The sequence below is a fragment of the Agelaius tricolor genome, unplaced genomic scaffold (genome assembly GCF_023055355.1).
Source record: "Agelaius tricolor isolate 1412-34295 unplaced genomic scaffold, bAgeTri1.0.p SCAF_3, whole genome shotgun sequence".
In the NCBI taxonomy this organism is placed as follows: Eukaryota; Metazoa; Chordata; class Aves; order Passeriformes; family Icteridae; genus Agelaius; species Agelaius tricolor.
This window is the reverse complement of record NW_027269263.1, coordinates 19,893,418-19,909,573: the sequence shown is the minus strand read 5'-3', so window position 1 is coordinate 19,909,573 and position 16,156 is coordinate 19,893,418. Positions and strand designations below refer to the sequence as shown.

Genomic DNA, 16,156 nt, shown 5'->3' with positions numbered 1-16,156 from the left:
CCAGCGGGGGACCGGGGGCGAGGCACAGCACAGGCGCTCCGCGGCCACCCCTCTGCCGCCAGCGCCCCAAGGCCCCGCGCGGCGGCCGGCAGGGAGACAGCCAATCAGACGCGCCGAGCAGCACAGCCCGTCCAATGGAGGCCGAGGGGGCGGGACTTCCCGCGCCGGTTGCTATGACAAGCGCGGCCCTTCCTTAGCAACGGCGCTGGGCCGCGGCGGCCGCGCAGGTGAGGCCGCGCCCGCAGCTCCGCGGGCCCGCTCCGTGCCGCTGGCCCGCTCCGTGCCGCTGGCCGAGCTCTGCCTCCGCCGGGACGAGGGCGGAGGGGCCGCTTCGGGCGTGCGGCCCGCTCGGGCCGCGTTCCGCTGCCTCGCACCCTCGGACTGTGGCCGCGGGCACGCCCTGGGCTGGGGGTGGGTATTGAAGGGGCTCCCGGGGGTGGCGCCGGCCGGGCGGGCGGGGGGTCTGTCCTGCGGAGGTCGGGGTTTGGGTGCTACGGCCCCCGTCTGACGGCTGGTGGTCTGACTCGGTGCTTTAGCCAAAAGCTCTCTGTATGTGTCATACATGATTGGTGTATCGCCTGGCACCGTGCTGGTTTCGTTTTCCTTTTAATATCAGCTCACCCTTGCTCCCCTGGGTAGGAGAGGAAGATGCTTTGTTCTGGGGGAAAGAGGGAAAGAGCCAGAGGGAGGACGGCTGTGAAATGCTCTGAATCTGTCGGTCAGTACTGTGCCTCTGCGTTGCCCGGGTGGAGGCAGGCTGGTAATGAGGCCCTGAGGCACGTCCAGAGTTTTCCCATATGGCCCTCCCCAGCTGACACATGCTCCGGGATCTGAGGAGCAAGTGCACAAACGAGACCGAGATGTTCCTGTTAAACGTTTCCGTCCAGACGAGTGCGCAGATTCTGTGCCTAAAATACTCCTACCCTTCTCTTGTCATGTGCAGTTTGAAATTACTGCAGATAATAGTGTCCTGGGAAATCCTTTTGGAATTAATCAAGAGTGGTAGCAGCTGATATAGTGTTCTCTTGTCCTCTCCTGAAAGCTGTACCTTGGCTCAGCTCTTCCCTCAAGCTCCACTGGTGCTTCTGGGAAGTGCTGTGCTCCTCACTTATGGAAAAAGATACAGTTTAATAATTTGTTTGCATTAATGGTCTATGAGCTGAGACTCTCAGGGGGGTGTGAAGGTGCTGTTGAGGAAATGGCAAGTGAGTGAGATAGCATTATGTTCTTGTAACAGTTTCATTTGCCTTGTGTTTTAATTGAAAGCCATCTGTCTCTTGCCCGTGTTTGTTTTTGTTGAAGCAGTGTCCTCTAGGCCAAGAAGCGACTCCTCCTGCTGAAGAGAGGAACACCAAGCCCTGTTCCTCTCAGCTGGCTGTGCCACAGCACTTTGCTGAACTCCAGGTAGCCCCTCTGCCCCTTCCTGGAGTCTCTGTGGAAGGACCATGGAAGAAGCTGAGGAGGAAAAAAAGGACGAGGCTGATTATAAAAGGCTTCACAGTTTTCCTCTGATTAGGGTATGGAGGGAGATGGATTGTACATTTACCAGTGTCAGAGATGTAAAAATCTGTCTTCATTCTAACTGTCCTTCTCCTGCTGTGTAGCTACTGTGAGAACATGTAGTGCTGGTCCTGTGGAGAGATCCTGGTTGTCACTGCTGCTTTCTCCCTGTCCTTGATCTCTCCTGGGGAAATCTAAGTGTTCCCCATGACAGCCAGAGGAAGCCTGGGGCAAAGTGATCCGTCAAACAGATTGAGAGCATACCGCCTTTGGAGCCCTCTCTTGTGTTCTGGATGCAGCTTGCTTTTTGTCCTGGAGAAGCTGGAGCAAAAGATCTTGCTAGCCAGCCAGATAGCAGCAGCAGAAGAAAAGGCTGTGTAATTTAGATTTCTTTGTTACTCATATAGCAATAATTAAGAACTGTGGTGGAAACAGTGTTAGTGTGCTTCCCCTTTATATTATAGCAGAAAAAGTGGCAAATGTCTTGATTTCCTTCTTTAAGCTGTGCTTACACGGTGCTAATTTTCATGTATGTCAAGAAGAATTCCTCACTGGCTGGAGGAATGGTTCACTTACAGTGCAATAAACCTTTTCAGGTTTACTCCATCTAAGCCCCTGATAGAGCCAGTGCAGAAGTTAGAGCAACTTACTGCTGTCGTGTGTGCAGCTCTGATTGTTGTGCTCAGCTGTCTGTCTGTCTGTCTCATTGCCCTTGGCAGCACTCGGACATGCCGGAGGAGATGCGCGTGGAGACCATGGAGCTGTGCGTCACAGCCTGTGAGAAGCATGCCACCAACAATGAGGTACCAGCCACCTCCCAGAACGGACAGCCTGCTGATGCTGCAGGGGCAGGGATAGGGGTGTAGGGCAGAGCAGAGTCAGGTCCTGGTATCCTGTTACTCTCTGCACTGAGCTGGGGTAGAAGGAGGCAAAGAGCTTGGCTAGATCTCAGATTCAGTTCCCTTGCTCTGCAAGATCTAGAATAGCACTTTGCAGAGATAAGTAGTGGTGCTGGCTCCCAGACCTTGCCTCCTTGCTTATCCTGCCTTCCTGGGACATGCTTCCACTCTGTTCATAAAATGCCCTGTGTCCTGAGGGCTTGGTTCAGAACTGCTTGGAGTCTCTTGTTTTCGGGATGAGTACATGGAAGTCTGTTAAGTATTCCCTCTTGGCTTTAGGACCAACGATCAAGGGAATACATACCTTGCTTCATGGGCAGGGCACCGCCTGTCACTGAACAATTTTCCTCTCACCTTTTTTAGGATCAAGCAGGGTGTGATCTGGGAGAAGCAAGCCTTTTAAAAGCCAGCCTACTTTCAGTGTTTTGCTAATTAGCTGGAGAAAAAAAAAAGGACTCCTGTAAAAATAGCTGCAGCTTAGTGACCTGAATCTGCTCTCATGGTCACTGCAACCAGTATAACTCCAGCAGCATCTGAAGCAGAGATCTTGCTTCAGACTGTGTGAACTAGAGAAGTGATGCAGTTCTAGCTGCTGGGCTGGAGGCTGCTGAGGTCAGTTCTACCCTTGGGTTTACCTCTGGGGAGCTCCCAAGTCCTGCGGTGCAGCTGCTATACCTGTTGCCCATGGCATGAGTAGTCTTAAAGGGAGGAGAAGATTGGGGGATGTTTGCATAAAACCTCTCTGGTTGCTTTGTCTCACCCTATGCTGTCTTCCTTAACATTCTCCAGAGCGCTGCCAAGATGATCAAAGAGACCATGGACAAGAAATTTGGGTCCTCCTGGCATGTGGTGATTGGGGAAGGTTTTGGCTTTGAGATCACTCACGAGGTGAAGAACCTGCTGTACATGTTCTTTGGTGGCAGCCTGGCCGTGTGCGTCTGGAAGTGCTCCTGACCCCTGGCCAGGTCCCAGACTTGCTTGAATACAAGAGATTTCTTCCTGCTTTTGACAAGTTTTGTATGATCTGGAGGTGGGGCTTTATTTTTAATACTTAAATGTCAAGATTTCTTTTTTTCATACTGACGTAACAGTTCTGTGGGATACGTAAAGCTGGTGCGTGTGTGTGTGTGTGTGTGTATAATCTTGCTAAACTGTCCTATCTTTGCTTGTGGGATTTCTCATCTGTCTGGCTCTTTCCTTGGTGTTTGAGCTGGAGCAGGAGGGAAGTGAGGAATAGGTAATCTCACAACACACTGCACAGCAGCACTAGCAGGGGAAAGCAAAAGCAAGAAGGTGCCATCTAGCCCTATGGTTTTTTTTAACTCCCCTTTATTCCACATAGTTTTCCTCTCTGCTTTCTCAACTACCATGCAGTATGGCTCTGACCAGCACCTGTCTTTCCTCTCTCTGGATGCTGCTTGTACATTCTTCCTTTCTTCTGAGATGTCTGCTCAGACCTGACAGCACCAAGGGTCTCCCTTCAGGCTGTCTGTGGAGGTGTGAGCCACAGGGAAGCAGTCCCAGCTTGCCCTTCCCTGCTGTTTTGGGAGGGTACAACAGCTGAGCTGCTGGGGTGTAGGAGGTTGCTATGCAAACTGCCCCCTCCTTTCTCACCCACAGCAACTGAGACAGCATGAAAACACAGGCGGCTGACGATGCCTGGGGAGTGGGTGAGAGCTCTTTTTAAGGCTCAGATGCCTCCCTGTCAGTTCCTGGGGGTGTTGCAAGTGCTGTGTACTTTCAGCATCTTGTTTGGAGGCTGACAGAGAAAGGAGGATCCATGTGAAATATAACTTGGTCATCAGAAGCCTAATGTCTTTCTGGACTTGCATTCTTTTAGCCTGTTTCATTTTTGAAAGCTGTTGGTGTTGGAGGATCGAATGAGCGTAACTATGTTACATGTATGGTGTATTTATAAAACCTGGGGAACTGTGTTTTTACAATAAAAGTTTAGTAAAATGTCTTTGCGTGCGTTTATGTTGGCAAAGTAGTTCAAGAAACATGGAAATGAGTAAGCCATGGTGTAGCACAGGCAGAGGCCAGTGACAGAGTTCCATCCTGCTGGTTTCCTGTGTGATTCTCATCCTCCCTGTTCAGTTCCTTTTACCAGTGCAAGCCACCATGGTGAGGAGGGTTGCCGGGCCCGTGGTGCTGCTGGCCATGTCCCTCTGTCCTGTTTGACAGGCAGCTGTCTAAGCAGTAGCAGCAAGGGAATGTAACTGTGTCTGCTGCCTCAACTCTGACTTTTGGAGTCTCATATTTGTACCTTCCTTAATTTTCAGATTTCCCCTCAGAATGTTGCAAGCTGACATCTCTAGTCCATAGTTAAGTCTGAAGGATCTTTCTGCATTAATGCCTGTGGTTGATCAACCTGGTCTTACAATTCCTTTTGTTCTTTTTTCTGAACCTCAAGTGTTATGCTGGAGATGTCCTTTCTCAATTTCATTGTGTCAGGGAGCCAGGAACTGGAGTAATATGAAGACAACTAAGAATTATTTCAAATTTGGACCATCTGTGCTTGGCTGGGCCAGGGTAGGTTGGTACCATGATTCCTGCCCCATGATCAGGATTGCTGTGCTGTGTGAAATCCTCTGAGCTGTCTCATCGTGCAGTTGCTCTGTGTCTCTCCAGTTGGCTGCTTTTATGTGAAGATAGTGCTATTGACAACACTTTCTACAGCTGGCAGGTGGAAAAGATTATTTCCTCTTCTGCAACTTTCTGTCTCTTCTAAATCCAGATCAACAGGTAAAGTCTCTTCAGCCGTACCACGGTCACTTTAATTGTGCCTCTTTCACGCTAATGAATAATTAACTGCTCTGTGCATATGCACAGGCACACTGGTCATGGGCATCTCTGCAGGGTCGTGGTGACCTGCAGATGACCACAGGGAGCTGCTGACATCAGCACACAGTCTCTTGGACTTGCTGCCTGTTTATCTTCTTGGCCACCAGCTGATCAAAGCTGATGTCTCCGTGACCTGCATTGGCAACAAGGGAAGGGTAAATGCTCCCCAGCCTTCTCAAAGCCCGAGTGTGCAAACAGATTGAGGTGAGCTAGGTGTGAATGTGCAGCAAGTCAGCTCCCACACTGCCATTCTCACCAGGTAAGTGCAAGGTGGCTCACAGGAGAGTGGCAGGCTATTTTTATTCATAAGGGTAACAGCTTTCCTACAGGAAGTCACCTTGAGGCAAACCCTTGTTAGCTGATTTGCATTCTTGTCATTGGCATTGTACCTGAAAGCACAAGCCTCAGCCTCCCAAAATGTGGCTGTGTGTCAGAGCCCCAGCCCTGAGGCAAGTGTTCAGTCAGATCCATTGTCCTGCCTGTTGCACGTTGAGCCATGCTTTGCTGGCCCCTGCGTGTTAGAAAAAAGACTTTCACCCTCCTTTTGTTGTGGAGCTGGAACATCTTTGGGCATACCTGTAATTTTCACAGGAGTAAGGTTTATGGATGAGAGGTGGAACCTTGTCCTGTGTTTTCCCACAAGAGACCCCTCTATGGCTGATGAACCTGCTGGATCCAGTCCAAAGGAGGCCACGAAGATGATCAGAGGGCTGAAAAACCTTTGTGATGAAGACAGGCTGAGAGGGTTGGAGTTGTTCAGCCTGGAGAAGGCTCTGGAGAGCCCTTATACCAGGACCTAAAGGATGTCAACAGGAGAGCTGGAGAGGGACTTTTTGGCAGGGCCTGTTGTGATAGAACAAGGGTTAGAGGTTGTAAACTAAAAGAGGCTTGTTCTAGATTGGATATAGGGAAGGGAAGAAGTCTTTTAGAATGGGGGTGATGAAACACTGGAACAGGTTGCCTAGAGAGGTGATGGGTGCCCAACTCCTGGAAGCATTCAGGGATAGGTTGGATGAGGCTCTGAGCAATACCATCTAGTTCAAGGTGCCCCTGGTCATTGCAAGGACTTTGGACTGGGTGACCTCTAAAGGTCCCTTCCAACCCAAACTATGATTCTATGAGGCTTTGGAGCCTCTAAGGCCTCTCTACTTTTTACTATAAAACTGCTCTCAGTTGCTGGAGGATTTTTTCCTTATGGATTTTCAGTGGAAAGCTGGGAAAATTGGCAACAGTTTGCTTGCTATTGTTTCCCTCTCATTTCTTGCCCCCCTGCATATTGCTGCCATTTCCTGTCAAAGCATCAGGCTGAGTCAGATGTAGAAAATGAGATGAAAAACGCAGGGTGATGGATGGGTGGCAGCCAAAATGACACTTTCTATCCACCCGTCCCCTAAAGCTGCGATAGCGGCTCAGAGGCTGTGCCTCATGACTTCATCCCTCCCTGCTGAGGGGAGACGGGAACATCATTATCAGCTGCCGATGAGTCCTGATTTGGAGCCAGCAGTGAAAATGTCCTCGGATGTAGGGCTCCTCCTCCGCCCCAAGGGTGACTTGAACCTGCTGGGAAGATGGAGGAAGAACTGGAGGGGGGAGATGAGAAGAAAGAGGTGCAAATTCAGCCCTGTCTCTATGATGATGTCATGGCAACAAGTCAGGTGATCAGGGCAGACTTTGAAGGTCTCCAGCCCTTCTCTGTTGCTGCAGGCTCACGTCTGACTCGCTGAAAAATCTTTTGGTTAATATTTAATGCCAGCATTCAAGTGCTAAGGGTGGCAAATGTCTCACCTAAGCCCCCTGCCTTTGCTTTGCAATGGGATGCTAAATCAGGGTGAGGAGGCAGGATTGCAAGTTTCATTATCTGGGAATGGGACTAACAGTCAGTAGGGTGGCTTCAGCCCATAGGATCCCTATGCTCATCTGACTCCAGGACATGAGAAGGATTTTTCTGTCCCCTCCAGCCTAGTTTGGAGCTGGTTTGGGGCACTGGAATGAGGAGGTCTGCTTCTCTTCAGGGCTGGCTCTGGATTAATGAAACCTGTGGCCCTGCTCTGGGAGTCGAGCCCAGCTCCTTTGATGCGATCAGTTAGTACAGGGAGTTGGTGTTTTGGTTGGTTGGTTGCCGTTTTTCTGAGCCATGACCTAATGATCCCGTGTTCCAGCTACAGCCCCTCCTAGGGGCCTTCTGTCTGAAACGTGTGTCCGGACTGAATTCAGCAAACTTCCCGGAGCAAGACGCTGTGTTCCTCCACGCAGGGAAGCCATCTGCTCCCCTCCACCAGCTCCTTCTGCGGGGCTTCGAGCTCGCCAGCCGGGCTGGAAAGCTCTCCTCCTCCTCGCTTGCCCCGGCTCTCCTCGGCCATCTTGCCAGCAGAAGGCTGGGGAACGCGGGGCTGGCTGAATCTGGGGCGGCGATGGTGTCAGCCGGAGGCGGTTTCCAGGCAACTGTCGCGCCGTGGGACACGCGAGCCAGGAACACCGGGGACAGCGCGTTCCCAGCGCGCCGCCTGGGAGGGGACCGGGACACGCAGGGAAGGGGCCGGCACAGCACCGTGCGGAGAGGGTAGCGCTGGCATGGCAGCAGAGGAGGGGGTCTCCAGAATAGCCCCCTGATCATCGTACCCTCCCTGGCTGGGAGTGAGCATTTCCAAGCTGGCTGCTGGTCCATCTCGCGACAAGGAAGAATTACATGATGTACGGGATTTCACATGCCTTCTGCATCCTTTGCAAGAGCAAAGAGAAAATAAACATCGTGCCAGACTGTAGCACAGCCCCCAGACTTATTGCAGGTGGTCCTGTGCTTGTCTGTCCCTTATCAAAGTCATGAACCATTTTTGTGCACGCATCCCAGCTCTGTGTCCCTGGGTGGCTCTGCAAAAGTGAATTTCTTGTAAAAAGAAATGCTCTTCCCTTCCACAAGCTGCCAGATCTCCCCAGCACTTGGTGGGTCCCACCGCTCCTCTGTGCCAATGCCCAAGGCAGTGTCCCCACTCCTGCTTGCCTGCCTCCCCTACCTGCTTTAGAGGCCCTGGGAACATCCTTGCTCCTGAAACTCACCTGGTAGCCCTTCCTTACACTGCCAGTCCAGCATTTCCCCTTGCAGCAATGTTGATACTCACATCCCCTTCATTTATCCAGTTTGAGTGAGTTTTGAAAGGGGGCTTGAGTGCAACTGATTTTCAATGGATGAGGGAGGATGATAAAATTGATACGGCCAAGCAGTGGGAAAAAAATTCTGGATCCTGAGAGTGCAGCTATGATGAACATAGAGAATGGGACTACATAGTGCTTGGCAGGGTGTGAGCTGCAGAGGGGCAGAACCATTTTAATGCCCTGTATTCAAAGAAATGTTCTGCAGCCCTGTGCAGGTGACAGCACAGAAAGACAGGACAGTGGGGAGTCATCTGCAGCCATTGCTGTCCCTGAGCCAGCATTGCAGCTATTGATTTGGAACTTGTCCCGTTCACTCTAACCTTGGCAGTGCCAGCTTGACCCTTATCAGCTCTGATAAACCCTGCCACAACCTCCTGTCCCATCCTGGTGGTGTCACACTGTGAGGTGCCGTGGTGACATATCTTTCCTGCCACTCTGCCCGTGCACCAGTTGGTCTTTTGCTGGGATGCTCTGAATCCAGGAAACCTCTCTCCTATTTTTGCACAGAGGCTGCAGCCACACCAGCATTTTTAACCTTGTGTTTGTGTCCATCCTTGCTGAGTGTTTTGTGTGGAAGGATGCGGTGGCGGCTGCAAATGTTTCTCCAGAGGAAACTTAAAATCAGCTTTCTCTTTCTTCTGTTCTTGGCCCTTCTCGTGCACCTGATGGTGGATTTTGCTCTCCCCACAACCCACAGGTCCTGTGGCTGCAATACTAAAGCATCAAAAGCTGTGGGTGTCCCGTCAGGCAGCCCCATGCCGGCTGGCCTCAAAAAGCTGAGCCTGCGTATCCTTCAGGATTTCAGTGGAAGCAACGGCTCCTTGGAGAAAAGTTCCCGGCCAGAGAGAGTGGGGCTGCACGTAAGGGCTGGAGAGCCAGGGGTCCAACAGCAGCATGAAGAGGCGAATGCAGGGTGGACCAAGGGATCAAAGCTGGCAGCACTCTTCGAGCATCCTCTTTACAACACCCCAGTCCCAGAGGTGACTGAGAAAGACAAGCTGTTTGTCGTCAACCCCATGGAGAAGTTCAGCCTGCACAGCAGCGGGAGTGACGAATGGTGAGGAGCAAACTCAGCCCTATCTTGCATTTGGGGGATATGTGGGTTTCAGGGAACAAGCAGCAGGGACCAAACTACCAAAGTAGTTTCCTTCTGTAGATCAACATCCTACCCTGGAGGGGCCCCCCTTACTGAGCATGCTCTTCTCATATCTCAAATCTTCTCCTAGCCCTGAATTGTTGGGCTGCTACCCATAAGCTTGTAGCATGCAGCAAAGCTGAAGGAGACTCTTGAATTATTCATTGTATTACGGATATCTATTTGGTGATCTCCTCAGCTCCTTCCCTTCCCCAATGCAGACTAGTCCTTAGTATCTCACTCTGTATACGAGGAAGTCCCCACTCCAGATTTCTTACCAGTTTTATCCCCCTCTCTTGGGATGTTGGAGATGCAAAGCTTGCAATTTAGGTTACCTCTAACCACGAGACCATTCCTGTCCTGCATTTTGCAGGATATTGCCTGACCTTGTTAGGCTCGGCCGTATGGTGAGCTCACTGCTGACAGCTGTCTATTTTTATCTTTGGACTACTAACCTCTAATTAGAAGGGAAGATATTAAAAGCTTTAGCATTGTAACACATAGCAGCTTCCTTACAGAAAGTACACCTTCCAAAAGTGGCGCCTGCCAGAACTGGGAGAGAATAAAACCTGGCTTAAGAGCTGGTTTCCACAAATGGGCATTTGCCTTATCTCTGAGGACCACCTTGGGTCTGGTTTGATGAAATCAGTGCACAGTCTGTGTTTCCCTAGAGAGAGACATGGATTTGGGTAGCAGATGCCTTGGGCTAACTGTCCCATTGGAGTGCCAGTGTGTGCTAGCACAGAGGTGGGGCAGACAACCCCTGGGGCTCCCTTGAATGCCAGCAAACTGCAAATTTCCAGGATGCACACAGGCAGGGATAGTGCTAACCCAAACTTATCTCCCTGGGGAAACCCACCCAAGGGGAATGGGCTGTTGAGGATGGGAGTTCAGGTCAGTGCTGGGGATGGCTGGGAAGCCCATGCTTCTCCACCCTTGTTCAGTGTACACACGTGTGTCCCCAGGAAGCACATGGAGGAGTGTAGCAGACTGTACTCCTGGGAGCCAATCCCTTAGGGAAAAACAATGAGATGATCAGTTCCACTGGGGAAATAAATGCATGGATGAGGGAAACAGGATCAACCCAGGGATTTTCCATAGGGGATGGAAGGAAGACACTGTGTCCAATCCAGCCATGCTGGTGGGTCTTGCTGGCCACCAACTTTGGGTGGGATCTACCAGATGCCAAGAGCCCCATGAAGGCCATATGGGGCAGGGAGTTCTGCCACCATGAAACCTGGAACAAATCCAGGCCTTGCTCTGGCCTTTCTCCCCACCTCACCCTCCATGCACTGGCTCCCAGGAAGGGCCCGGGGACATGGGAGCCATCCTGCCCCAACTAAAAGCTGTCATTGTTGTTGGGCTGGTGGTGGCTGTCGGGCTGCAGGGTCAGCAGCAGTAAAGCCGAGGCGCTCCTCCCGACAGGGAAGACAGCCTATGACACCTACCCCACGTGGCTCAAATTCCACATCGGCATCAACCGCTATGAGCTGTACCCCCGCCGGGACCCCTTGCTGCCCACGCTGCTCCGGGATCTGGCCACGCAAAGGATCGTCAGCTCGGGTACCACCTCCCTGCCCCACCCCTGCCCGCACCCTGTCCCTCTGCCTGCTTCCCGCCTCCCTCATCCCCGTGTGCCTCCTTTCAGTCCAGAAGTCCGGTGGGACCCAGCTCAAGCTCATCATGACGTTCCCAAACTATGGGCAGGCCCTCTTCAAGCCCATGAAGTGAGTAGAGCCTGGGACAACCCTATACCTCACCCACACGATCCCGTTAGGTAGCAAGAAGTGGTCAGAAGGGACCGTGGAGGGAGAAATGGAGAAATGCTTCATGTGCTGCCTCGGTTCAGCTCCTCTGTCCCAAAACTGAGGCGAGCAGAATGGGCCCGTTTCCCTTGCCTTCCCTGGCAGAGCTTGCTGCAAACTGGATGCAGCTTGTGATGGGGTAGTGACCTCCAGTGGTGGAAAGAAGGTGGTCCATGAGAACCATCCAGGAGCCTCCAGTCCATGAGGGCTTCCCCACCCCTTGAGCTGGGAGCCTGGATAGGGGGCTTGGAGCCACCCACCCATCAGGAAGTGACTGGAGGAGACTGGGTTTGGCTGTGTCTCCAGTGTCACAAGGAAACACAAGGTGGTTTGGAACTAATCCCATGCTTGGAGTGACCCCACCCATGATGATTGCCCCCGCTGTCCCCCTGTCTCTCCAGGCAGACCCGGGACCAGGAGACCCCCATTGATTTCTTCTACTTCTCAGACTTTGAGCGGCACAATGCAGAGATTGCAGCCTTCCACCTGGACAGGTGAGCATAAGCTTTGCATCCAAGCCTGCCCTCCCATACTGGCAAAGCACCAGAGAAACTCCTCCTTCCTCCCACCTCTCACTCCTCGGTTGTGAGGGATACCTGTGTCTCCTGTCAGTTTTAATAACTCGCTGCTATTAAACCAGCTGAGGTCAGTAAGAAATAGTTCCAAGTTCTATGTTTCAGGATCCTGGATTTCCGGCGAATCCCCCCAGTTTCTGGCCGTTTGGTCAACATAACAAAGGAAATTCGGGATATCACCACAGACAAGAAACTGGCCAAGACTTTCTTCATCTCCCCAGGTGAGCTTTCATGCTCTCTGTCCTCTCCTGTGGCCACCTGGATGGAGCTCACCTGGTGCTGGCTGCTGCTGCCCTGGCTTCCTCCGCAGTCAGACAAACTATCCTACTGGGGACTGTTCCAGCTCCCATGGGTGCCCTGCCACAGGCAGGCTCCTCACAGCCTCCCTTGCCATTGCTTTGCTGGTGGCACATGGCCAGAGTGCATGGAGCATCCTTCCCTGGCTGTTTGCTGGACCGCTCTGCCCAGGGGTGCCTTCCTGCTCTTTGTCAACCTTTGTTTTGTCTCCTGGCCAGCGGGAAACGTCTGCTTCTACGGGGAGTGCTCCTACTACTGCTCCACGGAGCACGCCCTCTGTGGCAAACCCGACCGGCTGGAGGGCTCCATGGCTGCCCTGCTCCCCGACAAGACCCTGGCCAAGCGCCACTCCTGGCGCAGCCCCTGGCGCCGCTCCTACCACAAGAGCAAGAAGGCTGAGTGAGATGGGGCATGGGGGGCGTGGGGACATGGGCCAGCAGAGCCATGGGATGGGAGTGGGCTTATCCACAGCCGCCCTCATGGCCCCATTGGTCTCCCTGGCCTCTGCCACCAGGTGGGAGCTGAACCCCAACTACTGCGCTCAGGTGCGAGAGACGCCGCCCTATGACAGGGGCCATCGCCTCCTCGACCTCATCGACATGGCAATCCTCGATTTCCTCATGGGTGAGCCCCTCCGTGCCTCTGCTGAGGGCTCTGGAGGTCCCTCAGGACCTAGAGGCCCAAATGGCTCCGTGTCCCGTGGTACCGTGCCCTGCGAGATTTGTTGGCCAAACTGTTGTTCAGGCTGCAGTGAGCCGCAGTCTTACAATGAGAGCACAGGGCTGTGCCACTAGGGCATTTCCCAGGCAGAAGCTGAAAGTCAAGAGATTCCAGGGAGATCCCAGCTGAATACCCTGGACATGAGAAGCACCTTCCAGCATGCTCTCACATGCAGCCCCTGGAGAGCCAGAGGTGGAGATGGTGCTGTCCAGGGCTCTTGCTGCCTCTCCTGTCCCTGGGCCACTTCTTCCTCCCTGCGCTGTCCCCTCACCAGCATCTGACAGGGAGAGTTTCCCATCTCCTCATTCCTGACCACCCAACCATGCCTTTGCCATTACTTCTGCTCCATTTGCCACTGTTGTCCCTCTGTGGGGCTGCTGGGATGAGAAGGGGAGGCTGTGGGGTCTCTGCTCAGTTCCCCTGCATGGCCATGGCCACCAGATGGACAAGTTAGAGGTGCCTCCAACCCTTTTCCCCGGGCTCTGGGTTTCAGTCTCACCAGAAGAGTGCTCCGTGTCTTTGCTCCCATCTTCCAGCCCACAACCTGATGCCAAATTTGTTGGCCCGCCACAGGAAACATGGACCGGCACCACTATGAGACCTTTGAGAAATTTGGGAATGACACTTTCCTGCTCCACCTGGACAATGGTCGCGGGTAAAGCTGGAGAGTAGGGGGGAACAATCACACCAAAGGGGTGGGGGGAGACCCTCCAGTCTTGCCAAAATGCCAACCTGACACATCCTTATGGGCTTCTCTCCCCGCCCAGCTTCGGCACACACTCCCGCGATGAACCGTCCATCCTGGCCCCCCTCCAGCAATGCTGCAGGTAAGGGGCTGCCCCTGTCCCGGATCTGCTGCTGGGGAGAGGCTCCTCCTATTGAGAGCTCTCCCTCCTCATCTCTGGCAGCATCAAGAAGTCGACTTACCTGCGGCTGCAGCTGCTGGCCACCCAGCCCTACCGGCTGAGTGACGTGCTGCGGGAGGCGCTGGCCGCAGATCCGCTGGCCCCCGTCCTGGCTGAGCCCCACCTGCAGGCGCTGGACCGGCGCCTGGGGAAGGTGCTGCTGGCGGTGGGACACTGCCTGGCCAGGGCAGCCCACCAGGAAAAGGTGCTGGTGGATGATGTGGGGTCGTGGGTGTGAGGGGGGCTGGGTACCGTGCTGGATTGGGCTGTTGTGGGGTGCTGCCGAGGGTGATGTGGGGATCGATGTGCAGCTCTGATTCTGGGCAGCCTCAGCTTTTGGTGGTGCTGGAGCTGGTGGCGTGATGAACCAGGAAAGCAGGTTGTAAGGATAGGTGGGACAGGGAATTTAAATAAAAAGGTTGGCCTAGTGGAGAAGACACGAGCAGTGATCTTCCCCACCAAGGCTGCTTTCCCAGCCCTGGCCTGTCCTTGCATGCCTGGACGTGTCACTTCAGCCCTCCAAAGCCTTTTAGGAAAGGGTCGGGATTTTTCCTGCCTTTCCCCAGCAAGAACTGCCAAACTGGAACAGCTGGCCCCACCCCTTCTGCCCCACCCCCAGCACAGTGATGCCCTGGTAACCCCCAAAAAGGGAGCTGACACTCCCCACTGCTGCTGTGGTGAAAATGAGGCAGAAGCTCCCAGCTACACACCACTTATCTTTGCCCCAGTCTTCCCACACCCACTCAAAAACTCCCATGGCTCTGACATCACCACCTCCTCCACAAGACCAGGGATGCAGCAAGGACAAACCCCACTCCCCTGAGAACATCTTCCCAAATCCCCCAGGAACTGCCACTGACTCCCTTCACACCCAAAAATGTGGCTCCTGAGGAGGGGATGGATTGACCTGGGGCTGTGCACCCTACTTAGTGCCTGGTGGCTCAGCACCCAGCTTATCCCCTGAGCCTCCCAGGGGGGTTAATCCACGCAGGGTTACGTCAGCTGGAGCAGGTGCCATTGTGACAGCCACTGCCAGCGTACCCAGGTTGGGACACGGGATTGCCATCTGCATGGCCAGAGATAAAGGTGCCACTGGGGTGGGGAGATGTCCTCTGTCCCAGCCAGACACTTGCAAAGGGATGGGAAGCCACGAGAGGGGGTGAAAAAGGGCAGCTGGCGCAGTGGGAGATGGAGCTGGAAAAGCTAGGCAGAGATTTTGGCTGGAACAAAAAATGGGCTCAAAAGGCAGGGGAAAAAAAAAGAAAGGGGAGACAAAGAGGATCTGTCTGCGTTACACAACGGGGCTGAGGACGCTGAATCGGGGTTTGTTGCGGTGTCCCCCCCCAGTGCTGACAGCACGTCCTCCTGCTACTGCCCTGGCTGGTGCCCCAAAGCCCAGCACACAGAGGAAAAGGTTTCAGGGCTGTTTTGCAATAGGTTACTTCTCTTCTGCCAGCTTTGTAGTATTTTAACTCTTTCTATAAATACTTTTATGCTCCATATCCAAGCCCAGGGGGACCATTCCTGCCCACAGAAATAGTCTGAACATCCATGTCCACGCACAGGTGGCCAGTTTCCCTGGCTCTCAGAGCTCCCCCAGGCAAATCTTTTTCCGAGGCGCCGTCAGATTTGAAACGCGAGGTGTGGGGGGGGGGGGGGGGGGCGGGTGGCTGTTTTTTCCAGCCGGCTGAGTTTGCACAAGGTCCGTTCAAGGTCCCATGGGAGCAGCCCGGTTTGGCTCGCACGCCCCTGACGAGGCTGCCCAGCCGCCCGTGGGGAAGAGCGGCGGCAGCGGGGGTGTCTGCGGCCCGGGGAGCAGCAGAACACGCCCGCCCAGTCGGGGCGGCGTGGGCACACGGGTGTCGAGCGGGGCTGCCCACGCCCCAGGGATAGGTTCGGCCGTGTCGCCGGGACGGGTGGTGCGTGGGGTGGGGGATTTCTCACCCCCACCGGGACCAGCAAACCAGCCACCCCAGAAAAGCCCAAACGGGGCTGGGGTGCAGCCCTGCACCTGCGAGCTCCCATTTTCGGCGGGCATCACCCACGCCCTTGGCTGGCAGCGTGGGCTGGCTGCTGCCCGTGCTGGGCACGGCGGAGGAGCCCCAGGGCTGAGGTGTTTGGGAACCAGGTCCCCGTGGGCAGCAGAGTGCGGCTGGGCCCTCATCATCGGCCCCCACAAAATGATGAAAATAAATGAAATTAAAAGAATATGCCTGTGGCGGTGATAACAATAAATAGCAATAGAGATGATGATAAAGAAGAGGTCCCCAGAGGCCGGGGGAGCGGTGGCTGCCCCCCCTCTCCGCGGCGGCGGCGGGCGGGGCGG

At 54.0% G+C, this 16,156-nt stretch overlaps 2 protein-coding genes across 7 annotated transcripts; both read left to right on the top strand.

Annotated features, from left to right (window-relative positions):
• Positions 1-139: 139 nt before the first annotated feature.
• DNAL4 (dynein axonemal light chain 4) lies at positions 140-4,362 on the top strand. Of its 4 annotated transcripts, none has more exons than XM_071422893.1 (4): positions 140-227; positions 1,306-1,517; positions 2,220-2,303; positions 3,189-4,362. In XM_071422893.1, the coding sequence occupies exons 2-4, from the start codon at positions 1,446-1,448 to the stop codon at positions 3,351-3,353; spliced, it is 321 nt and encodes a 106-aa protein (XP_071278994.1). In that variant the 5' UTR covers positions 140-227; positions 1,306-1,445; the 3' UTR covers positions 3,354-4,362. The 4 variants fall into 4 exon arrangements, with proteins under 4 accessions (XP_071278994.1, XP_071278995.1, XP_071278993.1 ...); XM_071422894.1 differs by having other exon boundaries at positions 153-227; positions 1,303-1,517; XM_071422892.1 differs by lacking the exon at positions 140-227 and adding an exon at positions 243-411.
• An 85-nt stretch (positions 4,363-4,447) lies between these two features.
• LOC139588031 (extracellular serine/threonine protein kinase FAM20C-like) lies at positions 4,448-16,073 on the top strand. 3 transcript variants are annotated; one of them, XM_071422890.1, is made up of 12 exons: positions 4,448-5,144; positions 5,232-5,502; positions 7,403-9,450; positions 10,916-11,091; positions 11,177-11,255; positions 11,735-11,827; positions 12,014-12,129; positions 12,424-12,604; positions 12,720-12,829; positions 13,499-13,580; positions 13,693-13,752; positions 13,834-16,073. In XM_071422890.1, exons 3-12 carry the CDS (start codon positions 8,972-8,974, stop codon positions 14,066-14,068), a joined length of 1,611 nt encoding a protein of 536 aa, XP_071278991.1. In that variant the 5' UTR covers positions 4,448-5,144; positions 5,232-5,502; positions 7,403-8,971; the 3' UTR covers positions 14,069-16,073. The 3 variants fall into 3 exon arrangements, with proteins under 3 accessions (XP_071278991.1, XP_071278992.1, XP_071278990.1); XM_071422891.1 differs by lacking the exons at positions 10,916-11,091; positions 11,177-11,255; XM_071422889.1 differs by lacking the exons at positions 10,916-11,091; positions 11,177-11,255 and having other exon boundaries at positions 12,014-12,604.
• Positions 16,074-16,156: the final 83 nt, after the last annotated feature.

Coding starts and splice junctions, on each gene's coding strand:
- DNAL4 (XM_071422893.1), top strand. CDS start 1,446: ATGGAAGAAGCTGAGGAGGAAAAAAAGGACGAGGCTGATTATAAAAGG. Junction 1,518..2,219: donor ACAGTTTTCCTCTGATTAGG/GTATGGAGGGAG, acceptor TGCCCTTGGCAG/CACTCGGACATGCCGGAGGA. Junction 2,304..3,188: donor AGCATGCCACCAACAATGAG/GTACCAGCCACC, acceptor AACATTCTCCAG/AGCGCTGCCAAGATGATCAA.
- LOC139588031 (XM_071422889.1), top strand. CDS start 8,972: ATGCGGTGGCGGCTGCAAATGTTTCTCCAGAGGAAACTTAAAATCAGC. Junction 12,605..12,719: donor CACAAGAGCAAGAAGGCTGA/GTGAGATGGGGC, acceptor CTCTGCCACCAG/GTGGGAGCTGAACCCCAACT. Junction 13,753..13,833: donor CCCCTCCAGCAATGCTGCAG/GTAAGGGGCTGC, acceptor CATCTCTGGCAG/CATCAAGAAGTCGACTTACC.